The 16329-nt window shown below is 53.1% G+C and overlaps 1 protein-coding gene across 3 annotated transcripts in view; it reads right to left on the reverse strand.

Moving 5' to 3' along the window:
- The window catches only part of DYSF (dysferlin), a 273511-nt gene that overhangs the window by 243813 nt on the left and 13369 nt on the right, over positions 1 to 16329 (reverse strand). For all 3 annotated transcript variants that reach the window (XM_067533631.1, XM_067533629.1, XM_067533632.1), the window contains exon 2: positions 1110 to 1165. In XM_067533631.1, coding sequence (XP_067389732.1) covers positions 1110 to 1165 — 56 coding nt within the window. The remainder of the gene's footprint in view (positions 1 to 1109; positions 1166 to 16329) is intronic.

The following is a 16329-nucleotide window of genomic DNA, read 5'->3' on the forward strand; positions in this document are numbered from 1 at the left end:
CAGCGCATGACCAGAAAGTGCTGTTTGCTTGGCTCCACCAGGAATTTGTCCTCACAACCGTAGCTAGAAGGAGAGGTTGGTGGAGGACAGTGTTTTAAGCCTCCTAAAGCCACCCAGGGTTGATATGTCACCCTTTGATCACTCCAGATTTCCTTTAGAGGACCCACAGCAGCGCCGCTTTCAATTAAAACTAATTCCTGCTAGGAGCATAAATCACTTGTACACAAGCAGTAAGCAATTGTCTTGCTGCGGTTGGCTAGTAGAGGACAACAGCCTACTGTTGCTGCCAGCTAGCGGAGTTACTCCTTTAGCTCCAGTTGTGGAGGTCAGTGCTTTGATGCTGCAGGTCCTGGGTTCAGAGACGGCTGATACAGTGTCATCATTACACTAGATCAAGGGACACACGGGCACCAGCATACAGGGCCACGTGCACCAACTGTAGTCTCTGCCCCAGATCTCCCGCCCAGGACACTGACCACAGAGGCTCTGCAGAAGAGGTTTCCTGTGGGCTTTAGTGAGAGCCAGAATGAAGATGGGAAACATTCACCCACCAGCTTTTCTGAAGGGCACCGTGCAAAACCCAACAGGGATCGAACTCTCATCCTCCTGCTCCAAAAGCACCCCCCTGCCCACCTGAGCGAAAGGAGAGTCTGTTTCCAGCACAAGACACAGCTGAGCAGCTCTGCTTCCACCCGGCAGCAGCAGGAGCCAGTTCCCTTTACAGCAGGAGATTTCTGAGCTGGTTGCTGACCACCCAACATGCCCAGGGCCAAGGGGTAGGAGCACGGACGCTATTTTGCATCCTGCCCGGATCACGTGTTGGGGAAACGCAGGCCTGTGTGAGGAAACATGCCAGCGCATGGGGATGGATCAAGGCACGATCCTAAGGATCTGGACCCAGCAGTGAACAACAATGGGCTAAAAGGGGCCCCTGGTGTAACAGCACTCACTGCAGCGTAGCTACACCAGGGATAAACTTGGGTGCTAGGAAAGAGAGATACAGGGCTCTGCTCTTTTCCCGCATGGGGCAGAATTCAGACCAAGCTGTCTCTGGCAAACGTGGCTCCTGGCGAGAAAGGAGAGCAGGTCCAGAAGGGGCAGCTACTTGCCTCGTTCCACACAGGGTTCACGTTGTTCTTGATCACTTTGGTTCTCTTCTTCACACCTAAAAAAAAAAAAAACAAGGAACAAAGCAGAAGGGTTAGAAAAGTCCTCAGACCCTCCTCATCACCATTTTCCCCGGGAGCAAATATTCCAGCTGGTTTAAAAGACAACAAAACATAATCGCTCTGAGTTTGATTTCCCCACAGAGATTGTTAGGAAAAGGAAGCAGCATTCCCAGCCTGGAGAGCTGCCAGATTAATGCCCAGGGTCCTACGACAAGGGTGGCATGGTTCGTCCCTAGGCTAAGGCGAGACATCGGGCAGCCTTTCAGGGGAGGGGGGCAATGCATGAGGAGTGCAAAGCAAGGAGGATTCCTGGAGAGATGGGCAGAAGGGTCTCAGCTGGGAGGATGGAGTGAAGCCAAGGGAGGAAGATGGTAATTCAAGGAGCAATTCCGGGAGAAGAAGGGATCTAAAGCTTCATCATAACCCTGGAGGTAGGTCAGTGATCCAATATGTAACAATGGCTTCCCAAGACCATGGAGGAACATGGCAGCTATTTAGCAGCATATGGCGACACAGTTTAGAACAGAATGAATCAGTGACGTGAGTGGGGGAAGTAAACAGAATGGCCCAGATCTTCAAAGGTATTTAAGGAGCCTAAAGACTTTTGAGTATCTGGGCCAAGGTGCTCGGCCACAACCCCACATCTACCAGCCCCACTCTTGTTCTGTCCCACGCACTTGCTTGGAAGTGGTAGATCTGGCTCATTACTACTGCTGGTTTGTATTTCAGTTGTGCGAGAGCCCCACTCGTGCACCAGGGCCCCATTGTGCTCGGTGCTGTACAAAGATGGTCTCTGTCCCAAAGAGCTCCCACTCCAAGTACAGCAGAGGCCACTTACCAGCAATCCCAATGTTAACAACTTTCTCGCGATAATGATACCTTGGCAGGCACTGATCCTGTCCCACTGACTTGAATGTGAATGGGATTTGGATATCGGCAACAGGCTACCTCACCAGCTACCTTTCGAGGAAGAAAGGCCACAGCTGCAGGCAGGTTTGTGGGGCTGCAGCCAGAGAAGGAAATGATGGTGCTGGACAATACCTCTTCCTCTGCTCTGCGGGCTTCATCCTGCCCTGGCACCAGACAGGCCCAGGCTCAGTACATCCCAGTCCTTCCTTCCCTGGCTGTAGCCAGCTTGCCTGTGGTCAGGAGCAGGCCACTGTGACAGTCTGTAGCATTATGTCTACCTTATTTCCAAAGCTGGGATAAATTCTGTACAAGGTGTACTTTGTGAGGTATTCTTGGAAAACATCCTTTGCTGATCATTACCCTGGTAAAAGACGTACGAGTTTGTAGGTAAAGCGATGAGATTCTGTTGCATAACACCATTAAAGCATTTCCCACGTTTAGAAAAGGAGACACACACCAGCTCCTCAGCACTCAACGGCCCAGCCAGCTATCAACGAGATCACCGGGACCATCACATAACCGGGTGGCCATTCTCTGGCAGGAAGAAGGGCGTGAACGAAAATTCACATTTTAACAGAGACACAGATTTCTGTCGCTGGAGCCGTAGCAGGAGACGGCTGTTGCGCAAGAAAGTGGATTATGAAAGGTAGAAGTTAAATCACCTCTTCTTCCCTTTCTCTCTGCTCACAGCAGCCACGAGGTCTGAAGGAACACCAGACTGGGGGAGAGGTCCTGGCCGTAAGACTGGAAAAGCAGCTGGTGAGACAAACCTGTGCTTTGAATTCATTTAGCTTGCTACGTTAGATATTTAGTCGTGCTTTATCTCCCCCGCCCCCCCACTTTGTAACCAATTCTGCCTTGTACGCCTTCTTACTCGGAATCACTCAAAATCTTTCTTTCAGTAAAACAATGGGAGTTCTGTGGCACCTTAAAGACTAACAAATTTATTTGGGCATAAGCTTTTGTGGGCAGAAACCCACTTCCTTGGATGCATGAAGTGGAAACTTCAGTGTGTGGTATATATATACATATACACACACATGCAAGGATGGGTGAGTTACATCCCAGCGAGGACGGCGAGTGTTAACTAGGTAAATCCACTCGGGGTGGATGAGGCCGTCCACAACAGTTGATGAGAAGGTGTGAATGTCAAAAAGAGGGCATATTATTTTTTGTAGCTGACTATCCACTCCCAGTGTCTATTCAGACCTGCTCAGATCATGTCATGTTTGCATACGAGTCCCAGCTCTGCAGTTTCACGCTGCAGTTTGTTTTTTGTTGAAGTATGGCAACTTTCAAGTCTGTTACTGAGTGTCCAGGGAGATGTATTTCAGTAATTAATAAACTTGGTTTTACCTAAACCAGTGTGTTTGGATTGAGGTGTGCGGGAACCTCCCTGTGAGATAACAAGGTCTCTGCATATCATTTTCCACTGATGAAGTGACAGACTTTCTATGAGCTTCTGGTGTCCAGGAGGAGAGACCTGGGCAACACAAGATGTGCGTTTCTGGGGGACAAGGCTGGGACTTTGCCCGTGTTGCAGTGTGTGTAATTCATGAATGACTGGCCAGAGTATTCAGGTCATCAACCTGGGAGTGACTTTGCAGGATAGTGGCTGTGTGTGACTGGCCAGCAGTATTTGTTCTCACAGCAAAGCAGGGTAAAAGGCTCGCCACGCTGGAGAGTTAAGGGGACACCGCAGTTCACATGGTACCCGTGGGAATGTCACAGCGAAACAGATGATGGGTAAAGGCACCCACGTGCCCACCCAATGGGGGAGTGTGACCCACATGCCCCACACTGGCATCAGAGGCGGGCATACACGGTTACGAGTCTGTACCGAGGGACTTGCCTAGACAGGCGTGTTTCCCCCATGATGGCCACGTTCATGATATTTCACCAAAGGGGCCACGTGTGGTCTCTGCTGGAAGCTAAGAACTCACGGGTGGTCCTGGGTACTGCAGGATGTATACACCGGAAATACGTTACGAGTCCGGCAACATGGAGAATATTGTGTCCAAAGCTGCTGGAGATGAAACTGGTCACCAGGGGTGGCTGGTTCTTAGCGGTAACCCCACCAAGAGTGAGGATAACTGACAATTTCAACCCAGCCCAGCCAAACGTTGACAGTCTAGACAAGGTTGTACACTTGCACCTTTTTAAAGCACAACAGAGCCCAAGAAAAAGACCTTGAACGGGGGGACCATTGGGGTGAACTGAAGTTAACAAAACACCCTGGTTTTAGAAAGACAAGGCTGCGCCTGTAGAAAAGGAGAAGGGAAGGCACACGATAGTGGCATCCATTGCCAAGATAACACTCCGCCAGCACGAACAGCTCTCTTGACTGGACAAATGCGGTACGCACAGAGCACTGGGTGAGAAATATTAACAAGATCCTTTCCTCTCTGGTCAAGAACGTGTAAGCGCTAGATTGTGGGTTTTTCTTTTATCCGTAACCACGTTTCCAATCCTTATATTTACTTCTATTTGGATCTTAAGCTTTGTCCAACTTCTACAGTCAAACCCGGGTGATCCAATCTACCTGGGAGAATCAAAATGTGGATAATCAGGAGAGCCTGTGAAGCTAACTTCCACGCTTCCGCTCTACACGGCCGGGCCCTGGCTGTCAGCCCCAGGCAGCGGAGCCCAAGCCCTGCTGTCCCAGACTGAAGCATCAATTTCCCATATCCCGGTGTGCGCATGGGTGGGAGTCCAGTTAATATGGAGAGCCAGATAATGGAGACTTAGATAAATGGGTTCTACTGTATTTGAGGTTACTATTAGTTACGAAAAAGTACTGCATTATGTCGAGGGAAGATGCAACTCAGACATCCCATGCTGGCAACAGACAGGGAGTTCACAATTACAAGTCTGCACCCAGGGACTTGCCTAGACATGCCCAGGTGGGCACATTTCCCTTGCATTTGCCACCCTCACACTATTTCACCGAAGGGGCCACGTGTGGTCTCAGCCAAAAGCTAAAACCTCACTGGCTGCAGGAAGCACGTAGGGAAACGTTTGAAGAGTTACGGAGCACGTGGAATATTGTGACCAACGCTGCTGGAGGTGAGACGCGTCACCGAGGCGGGGCTGTGTCTCGGAGCTAGCGCCAGCCCAAGTGAGGACAATTCCCAGCTCCCAGCCAAGAGCAGAGTCTAAACAAGGTGCACACCCGAGCCATTACAAAGTACAAAAGAGCCCAAGGAAAACACCTTGACTGGGAGGACCCTCAGGGCTAATTTAATGATGGTGACGAAGCGAGACAAAAGGTCTGGAACGATCTAAAAGGAGAGAGAGGGGCTGCAGACAGCCTCCGTTACAGAGGGGGCACTCAGCCAGCGTGAGGGCCTCATGAAATCAGATCTCAGCGCTCTCGACTGGACAAGCGCTGTATGACCATGGAGTGAGAAATACCTTGTTAGACAGGAAAGGAACCTGTCACTACGCGTAGGCGCTAACTTGCACGCTGTGTTTTTCTTTTCTCTGTAACCAGGGGCGTCCAGCCTGTTTGAACCTTTATCTGAAGCTCTGTCGAATAAACGTCTGTTTGGTTTTACTGTAGACACAGCTAAGTGCCACCCGCTAAGGACAGCGCTGAATGGAGCTGAAGTTGATCAGCTGGGAGCTCTGCTTCCCCACGGGCAGCAAATCTGTGCACACTGCGGGACGGGTTTGCAGAGGTCAAGGAACCGGGCACTCGAGCATAATGCAGCGGGATGCACAGACAGGTTGGCAGGACCCCAGCCCCGGAGCCAGAGCAGGAATCTGGGGGCTAACTACCTCCCACAGATTGAGCGCCAAGTTCTCTCTGCTCTGCCCCAGGTACTCACGCAGGGAGCCGAGAAAGTGGGGGTGCAAATGCCAGCCTGCATGGGGAAAGAGCAGGGCTTGCAGAGCCCAAGAGGAACACTTTTCTTGTCCGTTTGGAGCGAGTGTACCCCAGTGGGCACAGACAAGCGTCCCAGGCACTATAAGCAGGTGGTAGGAATTCACCATCTCCCTTGCATAACCCTGAGAGATTCCCGGGGAGCCCCTGCCCACAGTCTGCCTGGTACATCTCTCTGAGCTGTGTCCTGCCCCGGCACCAGGCGCCCAGACTTGGCACATCCAGCACTTCCTGCCCTGACTGCAGTCCCCCTCAAGCCTGACTTCTGCTTATCAGCAATGGCCAGATAAGAGCAACTTTTTGCTGGGACCTGAGTGGTTGCTAATAAGCAGAGTCCACTGTGTAAGATTACAAGGGGGTGGCAGTGTGGCCTAATGATTCAGGCACAGAACTGGGACTGAGGAGACCTGGATTAAGTTTCTGGCTCTGCTACTGCTTTGCTGGTGATCTCAAGCAAGCCACTTCACCTTTCTGTGCCTCAGTTTCCCCATTTGTAAAACGTGGATAATGATTCTGCCCTCCTTTGTAAAGTGCTTTGAGATCTATGGATGAAAAGCAGCAGATACAAGCATTATGATTAATAATGAGCTGTAATCAGTAACATATTAAGTCAAATAAGTGCAGAGCCGGGTGGGAAATGGAATTTTTGAGATGTAAAATTAGGTTCTGTTGCCCATCAGAATAGAAAGTCAAAACATCAAAACATTGAGATTTTTGTGGGCCACGCAACAAGTTTTAAACAGAGAGTGACAAATGCGGAGATGTTCGGATTTTCAGACCACAATGAAATGATGCCACATTTCAAAACAAACACAGTCATTGCCAATTGACCTTTCCAAACAAAAAATGTTTCGTTTCAATTCTCCTGATCAGCCAACTGAAAAATTTCAGCAAGACTGACATTTCTCCCCCCAGAAAATGTTGACGTCAATAAAACCACGTTTTACGATGGGGACATTTTAGACCCAAAAATGAAGGCCATTGGTATCGATACACTTTTCATAAAGTCTTTTAAACCAAAAGTTTTGGAGACACTGATGTTTTTAATACAATGAATGAATACATTTTAAATGAGTTAAAAGGACCGCATCGGAGAGTTCAGGACCCAAAGGTCGGTCTTCAAGAACCTAGCCACAAGAGAACCATTTTCGCACAGCATTTGCCAGTGCAAACGTTGCAGCACTGAACCATGGGCGAAGAACCAGAAGGTGAAACTAACTGATTTATTCATGGACAGGATTGTCCCTTCCTCACCACGGCCCCTGCTCCCATGGGCAGAGCCGGATACTGGGGGCTCCAGGGAAAGGCACCGCAGAGCTATTACTGCGCTTAGGGCACGTCTATACTGTGACCACAGAGCATGTGGACGTAGCCCGAGTTCGCTTTAAAATCTAGCTAGCTCAGGGAGCGGAACAGCGGAGCCGTCACACATCAATCACCCGGGGTTCCCGGCAGGCTTGAACAGCCTAAACTGCCACGGCTTCATTACCCTAGGACCCAAGCTGGCTAGATTAAAGCTCACTCACAGATATATACTCCAGCTGTGATTACTGCCTAGGCAATGAACATGCCCATGCAGAGCCCCTGCCCGGGGGAGCAGTTGGTTTATTGCAAGGCCTAGGGGTAGGACGAGGGTTACTGCTATGGCAAAGGCTAGAGTGCAGGTTATTGTTCACTGGATTTCCCCAGGGGGGAGAGCTGGCTGCTTTCCCGTCCTGTCCCGTTGCAGGAGGGGCACAGAGGAGCAGCCAGGAAATGGGAGCGTGATTCTTGCTCAAAGGGCTGTGTTTGGTTAACTGCCCAAGGTCACCCAAGGAGTCAGTGGCTGACCGGGGAATCCGGCCCTCCCTGAGGGACAAAACTGCTGGTTGCAGCTACAGAGCAAACCATGCTCCTCGGAGAGCCTCGGGCGGGCCCTCGCTGGCTCAGCCCGGCAGCGCCTGCCCATCGGACGCTCGCCACCACCTCGCCGGCGCACAGTCCTCCACGGCCAGGGCTTCCTCGCAGGAAACCGACTGAACGACGTGCCATTTAAAAAAAAGGGGGGGGGAGGGGAGCCAGCCCCCATCCCCGGCCAGGCAGGATATAAACAAAAGAGCCGCTGGGTGATTTCGCTGGCGTGCTGACTGCTAATCAGTCGCTGGCATCAGCCCAAGTCACTGGAACAGGAATGTGCAGGGGAAAGCCAGTGCCGGGGCCTGGGGGAGTATTTACGCAACCAGGGCCCGCTCGCTGCACACACAGCTGCTACCTCCCGGTCAGCTTCAATTCCCTCTGCAGTCACAGCCACCGTCCCACCCAGTCAGCTTAGGACAGGAGTGGAGCAAAGGGAACCTCACTTCCACTCCCCTCCACGGCCAGAGGAGGGCGCTCTCGAGAGACGGTGAGCTCCTCCCCTGCTGCGATGGATGCTCCCCTCCCACCCGGCCTGCACCGCCTGCCCGTGCTTTGGAAGGTAAGTAGGTTGGTGCGGCTGGGAAGACCGGTCTGTGCCTAACAGTCTGGAGATGTTTTCAGGGACCCCGTCGTGCCCACACCCACAGCTCAAGGAGGCTGATAACCGCATTTCCATCGCCCACAACCGCACCATCACCTGATGATCTCAAATCACTGCACTGCTTTATCCTCACTGCGCCTCTGGGAGGAAGAGAGGAGTTACTGGCCCCCCCGCCCTTTTACGGATGGGGAAACTGAGGCACGGTGCGAGGCAGTGACTCGCTCAAACCAAGTCAGTCTGTGGGCCAACCTAGTAAAGATCCCAACTGCCCCCCAGTCCTACGCCTGAACCCCAAGACCATCCTTCCACGCCCAGGTGCACGCTCTTGCTAAAGGAAGCTGCACAGAGACAGCGTCGCATCTCATTCACATTAGCATAAATCTGCAGTAATCCCCCCTTGGCTTCAGTGAGACAAGCTGTGAGGTGTGGAGCTAGAGAAGCGAATGAAGAGGCCTTTTTCCGGGATCTGCAGAGCCATCTGCTCTCCCGCTGCAGCCTATTCCAAAGCAAGTCGCTAGGTGCTCTGCCCTGCTTGGCTCGGTCATCGGTGGTTGCTTCAGTTAGTCTGAAAATAACATCCCAGGGACTGAAATGCAGCCACCTCTGGGGTGGGGCAGCCCAGGCGTTCAACAGCACCCAGGGACACTGGCACAACAGTTCAGGACAGGAAAAGAAGAAGAGCATTTTGTTCTGCTGAGGAGGCACTTGTGTGAAAATAATGGCATGAACCAGATTGCAGAATCTGGTCAGGACACTTGCAAAACTTTCCATGAGGTCTCGTTAATGACCACAGAGGGTCAGGATCCCAGGGAGACTTTAAACCTGAACCTGCAGCATGAACATGTTTGCCTTTAAAACAACTGGCTGCAGCAGACACGGCTTTACTCCGAGATGCTGCAGCTATTTCACTCGTGCCTCCAATGTCCAAACAATGAGGGGTACAGGGTTAATTAATTTACCCCCTAATGAACCAGGAATAACTTAGCCCAAGGCAGCACATGAGGGGCACCTCTGACATAGCGGAGCAAGCATGGTGCTGGTAGGTCAGAATTCTTGGGTCCTATCCTGAACCCTGCCACTGACGTGCTGCTTTGCTTTGGGCAAGTCATTTAACTGCTCTGTGCCTCAGTTTCCCTTTCCACAAAAGGCTTTCCCACATTTGTAGCATACCTTGAGATCTACAGATTCATGGATTTTCATGAACCATTGTGGTCATCTAGTCTGACCTCCTGCATAGCCCAGGCCACAGACCCTCACCCAGGGATCCCTGCAAAAAAGTTCACTCACTTGTAATGGAAATAAAGCTTAGTTTTTAGAAAGAGACATCCAGTCTTGATGTCAAGCGTTGAAATGATGGCGGAGAGGTGCAGAGAAGGGCTACTAGGATGACTGGAATGGATAGACCCGTCTTATGAGCAGAATCTAAGAGCTTGGCTTGTTTTGCCTGGCAAAATGCAGGCTGAGACGGGACCGGATTGCTCTCTACAAATACAGAAGGGAGGGAGAAGAGCTGCTGAAGCTAGGCCATGTTGGCACAAGAACAAGTGGCCATGAGTAAATGTTAGGCTGGAAATCAGAAGACAATTTCTAATCATCAGAGGAGGGAGGTTCCGGGACAGCCTCCCACTGGGGCAAAACACCCAACTAGTCTGCAGATGGAGCACGGCAAGTTTAATGAAGGGGGTGATTTGACGGGGTTGCCTCTGATGACAGGGGACTGGACGCTCTGACCCAGGAGATCACCACATCCCTAGGTAAGTGCTGTGGTCGATTTCCCACTCTTCCGCCCCCACCGCCTTGTTTCCAGTTTGAATTTGAAAAGCATGATTATTACGGAGACTCCACCACCAACCCCCTGGTGCATGCAGCATTCAGCCGGGCTAGTAAGGGCATTTCTGGGTGCGGGGCAGTTTGTCCAAAGGGGAAAAGGAAAAGGAAAAGCCTTTAGCGTGAGCACAACAATAGCAGTGACTCAAATGCCAAAGGCCTCCCAAAAGGTTTGCCTGACGATCACTGCTCCCCTCCCTGCGTCTGTCCACAGCGTTCAGTATGGCTATATATGGTCACTGTAATTCCCCACGGATTCACAGAAACCGAGAAGCAGGAGAATGCTTGTGAAGCCAAATGCAGCGATCTGGGTTTGAGATCCTGGCAGCAGGGCTGAGAGTTGGGCCAAAATTTAGGTTTGGATTTTCAAAAAAGAAATTTTACAACAAGACTTGAATGGGTCGGTTTGGTTTTGTGTGTTTGCTTGTTTGTTTGTTTGTTTTTTTTTTTAAAGAGAGCAATCCAGTGGAAACCTGCCTTGGGGAAGGCCTGAATCTACAACTTTCCCCTCTGATGTTTCCATACCAAGACTCTGGTCCTGCAAATTACATGCTTAACTTCTATGCACTTCAAGGCATCCCATTGATTGCAGTGGGACTACTCACCAGGCATAAAGATCAACAGATTTGTGAGTCCTTGCCGGCCTGGGGCCCAACACCTCTCACCTGCAAGCTGCTCTGCCTGCATAGGTTAGCACAGGGCTGGGACCCACAACACTATCACTTTGGGCCAGTGCCTCAGTATACCTCTCCGCCTTGCCAAGGCCTGCCCCAGCCCCAAAAGGAGACAGGCAAAGAAGTTACTCACTCCGGAAAGTGAAATTGCTGTGGGATCTTTCCCTGAGCATAAATAACTCTGGCCCCAATTCAGGAAAACCTCCCTGCTCAGCACAGTATTTCACCATGTGCTTCACTTTAGCCCTGTGCTTAAGTCTCACAGACTTCAAGTTCACGGCTTACATGCTTCCCCGAATCAGAATCTTTCCCTGTGTCTGTTTCATGCTTCTTTATTTCTGATGGGAAGTTATTGCCACCATTAAAAGCGAAGTGGCACCAGATCTGCATGGAAGGTAGGCAAGTTTCAGACCAATAAGAGGAACATTTAAGAGATAGGCACAGAAAAGTCCCAAAGGGAAACGGACTGGAAACAAACAGGAAACTGACCACAGTCTTTCAATTATCAAGTCCAGAGATGTGTGAAAGAGTAAGCCAGGATACATCATGAAAAGTTGGTTCCTAAAGTTTTGCCTGTTTTAAAACCCAGATGTGAGTCCTGATCCTGCAATCAGCTCTGCCTGTGCAGATCCAGTCACAGCACTGGGGACTTGTTAGCTCTCCACACCCCGTGATTTTTGATCTGCCAGTGTCCATTTAAAAACCAAACAAAGAACATTTTTAATAAAATTTTAAAAGTTGCCACTTTAAATATATCACCAAAATAAAACCACATCTACACTTTAATGTATTTGTTTTTTAAATGGACTCAGATATTAGCATGATGATGACCACAGACAACACATGGGAACAAAGACATATCTACACACACACAGCCACGCCATATTTACCTGCCTCATGTGCAAAAATCCATTGAGGCCTTTTATTACCGAGCAGGGATCCGCTCTCTGTCTCTCCATTTCTACTGGGACCTGAGCACCATGGCCCAGACAGAGTCTAGAGAAAGTGGCCTGGAAAGCAGAACGAGGCCCAGCTCCTCAGCTGGTACAAATCAGCATCACCTTGCAGTGACCCTAGGCCTCTGCCGTTTCTGGGCTGGCAGCCCTCCTCTGTCTGATTAGGAAGTTAGTGGGGGAGGAACCTCAGCTGGTGTAAATGACCAGCTCTGCTGATTTCCATGGAGCGAGGCTGATCTACAGCAGCTGGGGAACTGGCCCCTTACCTTCCCCTTTTATGTTTACAGTGGGGGGCTGTTTGCGGCAGTGGTTCGCCTGGGTTGATGAAGCTGGCATCACCTAATAAATGCCCTGAGCTGTTAGTGAAGTGACCAATTCACAACGTCATCTGTGAACCTGTCCATTGTCCCCCCTTGGTACAGGGAACACCTTTCCCTCCACCGCCCGGCTACAAGCAAACGCTGCATACAGTCAGTAACACACTTGATTCCTGCCGGAAGAAGACTTTTCTGTAAAGACCCCGTCATGCCCCAACCCACCTGCTAGCAACAGTTCCGGCAGGGTGGCTGCAGGAATTGTAATCACCGCGTTGTGTGCTGTGTGCTGTGTCCTACCCCGACACCCCCTTGTGTCCCCTACACCGCAAGCCCTCCCGAGGTGTCCCTTTGGTCCAGATCTTGGACCCATGCAGCTGAACCTGTGTGCCCATGCAGACCACAGCTGAAGGCAATGGCGCTCCAGGTGGGCAGGCGGGGTCGCCCATCAGACTCTGGCAGCATGACCTAGTGGATAGAGAACTGAGGCCAGGAGCCCTGGGTTCTGCTCCAAGCTCTCCCACCAGCTCCTTGGGTCACCTTGAGCAAGTCACATCATCTGCCTGTGCCTCAGTTTCCCTATCTGTGAAATGGGGATGATGGTCCTGGCCTCCATTGTAAAGCGTTTTGAGGTCTCCAGATGCAAAGTGCTAGACAGGAGCTAGGTCCTAGTGTTACTTGGTGGTTCTGCACCCTGCACCAGGGAGCCTCCATCCCACAAGGGAGCTGGGGGCGTTGCAATCATAAGCCAGGGTTTCGCCCCCTGCCCACTGCCATGGTGCTGGAGCACAGCGGGGGGCTCGGGGCTCACAGGAGGGGAGCAGCTGGGCTGACAACAGGAAGATAAACCCACGTAAAAACGTTGCCGTCTGCTGGGAGCCGAGGGGCCAAGAGCGATCGGGAAACCCAGGGCAGGCGTCTCCGGCTGGATTTTATCCTGGGACGGAGCATCTAGGTGAGAGGGTGGCCTGGCTACGTCGGGGAGTGGGGGAGAAGAAAGGAGCAGCCCCCAGAGACCGGTGCCTACCCAGAGTCCATCCCTCGGGGTCAGCCAGGGCCCCACATTCCCCGGGGTCTCCCTGGGCTCAGCCCCGTGCCGTCTGCGCTGACAGCGCCCCGGGGAGGCTGTCGCTGCCCACGGTGGCTGGTATCTGGCAAGGGGCAGAGGGGCAGAAGCACCCGCCCCACAGCTGGGGAGTTGTGGGTCCTGCGCAGCCGGGGAAACCAACGGGGGGAAGAGAGGGGGAGATTTCCCTGGCTGGCCCCTAATAAACCCCCCCCCACGGCCATGGGGGTCGGTCCCCCCCTCTCACCTCGGAAAGTCAGGCTGGCCACCGGGTCGCTCTGCTTGTCCCGCTTCTCCAGGTTGGGGAGGCTGGCGGCGCTGAGCACCACGCAGCGCAGCATGGCTCGGCCGGGGGCGCCGGGCGGGGAGGCAGCGAGCGCCGCGGCCGGCCGGGCAGCGAGCGGGTCGCGGGAGGAGCCGCGGGGCGGGGGCGGGGGCGGCCGGGATGCTGCGGGCAGCGGCTCCGCGCAGCATCAGCACCGCCCGGCGCCGGGCGCGAGCAGCCGCTGGGTCCGGCAGGGGGCGCTGGCGGAGAGCCGGGGGCTGGGCCCGGGGGGGAGGCGACCCAGCGGCAGCCGCTGCCAGCCAGAGCCGGCGGGGGGCGAAGTGATCCCAGCCCTGGCTAGCGACTGGTCCAGCCGGCCGGGCGGGCGGGGGCTATTTCATTCCAGGCCTGGCTAGCGACTGGTCCAGCCGGGCGGGGTCTATTTCATTCCAGCCCTGGCTAGCAACGATCCAGCCGGCCAGTGGCTATTTAATTCCAGTCCCGGCTAGCGACTGGTCCAGCCGGGCGGGGGCTATTTAATTCCAGCCCTGGCTAGCAACGATCCAGCTGGGCGGGGGCTATTTCATTCCAGCCCTGGCTAGCAACAATCCAGCCAGCCAGTGGCTATTTCATTCCAGCCCTGGCTAGCAACAATCCAGCCAGCCGGGGGCTATTTAATTCCAGCCCTGGCTAGCAACGATCCAGCCGGCCGGGGGCTATTTAATTCCAGCCCTGGCTAGCGACTGGTCCAGCCGGGCGGGGGCTAGCAATTCCAATGGCCACGATCCAGCCGGGCGGGGGCTATTTAATTCCAGCCCTGGCTAGCAACGATCCAGCCAGCCAGTGGCTATTTAATTCCAGCCCTGGCTAGCAACAATCCAGCCAGCCGGGGGCTATTTAATTCCAGCCCTGGCTAGCAACGATCCAGCCGGCCGGTGGCTATTTAATTCCAGCCCTGGCTAGCGACTGGTCCAGCCGGGCGGGGGCTATTTAATTCCAGCCCTGGCTAGCAACGATCCAGCTGGGCGGGGGCTATTTCATTCCAGCCCTGGCTAGCAACAATCCAGCCAGCCAGTGGCTATTTCATTCCAGCCCTGGCTAGCAACAATCCAGCTGGGCGGGGGCTATTTAATTCCAGCCCTGGCTAGCAACGATCCAGCCGGCCGGGGGCTATTTAATTCCAGCCTGGCTAGCGACTGGTCCAGCCGGGCGGGGGCTATTTAATTCCAGCCCTGGCTAGCAACGATCCAGCCAGCCGGGGGCTATTTAATTCCAGCCCTGGCTAGCAACAATCCAGCCAGCCAGTGGCTATTTAATTCCAGCCCTGGCTAGCAACGATCCAGCTGGCCGGTGGCTATTTAATTCCAGCCCTGGCTAGTGACTGGTCCAGCCGGCCGGTAGCTATTTAATTCCAGCCCTGGCTAGCAGTGACCCAGCCAGCTGGGGGCTATTGAACTGCCCCCCTGCCTAGCTGCATCCAACCAGCAGCTATCTCCAGTCAGTGCAGCTTCCTTCAGCCATCCGGCTGCCTGGTGGCTAGCAATAATTGCTGGTCTTGGGCCTGATCCTGCCATTTCTGCCGCACACGGAGCTCCCGCCAAAGCCGCTCCAGATTGCCGTGCGTGGAAACCCCCCAGGAGCAGCCCCCTTGCTAGCCATAAGCCAACAGGTCGGGGGACGAGCTGGTCCGTCCCTGGACCGCTCCTTGTTTGATTTTCCTTTAGCCGGCTGAGCACAGAGCTGTCAAGGGCACTAAAAGAAGCGCGGTGGGGAACAGGGGCAGCCTAAAGAGACACTGGAAAGCCAAATGCAATGATCTAATAAGTCCTCTGTGGAAGGTATTTTTAAGGCACCCACCCCTCACTGTGATGTCTAAGGCCCAGGCCGTGCTGATAATCCTCGGCCTTCTCTCATTCATCCCAGGACCAAACAGCACTTTGTAAACAGTTGTTAAAAGCTCACAGACACTCTTCCCCAGGGGAGGCAGGCCATTGCTGGAACTGATCCGACACAAGGTGCAGGGCCCACAGGGAAGCTTAGCGCTCCACTGGCCGGCGCCGCGTCTGCCGGCATCAAGGATGGAAGTGAAAACCTTCAGAGCTAAACTCACGGGCTGCTCTCGCTTGAGCGAAGGCCAAGATCCCACGGCTGGGACTGTACCAGACTACATTGACCAGTAGGTTACACAAACCAGGCCCCAGAGCCTCCGTCGGCCCCCGGAGGTTCTCTCCATGGTCAGACATCCTTCTGGCTCCAGACCGCCATTGCACATGGTGCCACCGTGGAAAGGAACGAAAGATGCTAGGCACTAAAATGTCTCCTGATTTCCCACAGGAGCCTCTTAACCCAGGAAGGAATTTAGAATGTTTTGCCTCCGTGAGGACGAAATAGGACCCAGCATAGAAGAATCTGCTAAGCTACTAGCCATGTATTAGGGCTGACAATGTTTCTAAAGCCTGCCTGGCTCCCGCATTCACATCTAGTGGCTTTAAAGGGTGGTGTGCAGCTACTGGACACGACGCGAGCAAGAGGGAGGAATTGAGAGAAAGGGACAATCCGGACGCGGAGGAAGCTATGTTGAAATGCGCTAGCCAGGTACAGCTGCCTGAATTGTTGCTAACAAGGGATGGCAAACGTGTAGCTGAGAAGAGCTTGCATTGCTAAAACACAGCCCCAGCACACCCCCTGCTGGGCTAATTACAGGTAGGATAAAACAATTATTCCTGTAGCAAAATCCCCTCCAGTCCATGCAGGGCAAGTGATCTG

This window comes from Emydura macquarii, unplaced genomic scaffold (genome assembly GCF_026122565.2).
Source record: "Emydura macquarii macquarii isolate MOO-44397 ecotype Brisbane River unplaced genomic scaffold, CSIRO-AGI_Emac_v2 contig_3345, whole genome shotgun sequence".
Classification (NCBI taxonomy): Eukaryota; Metazoa; Chordata; order Testudines; family Chelidae; genus Emydura; species Emydura macquarii.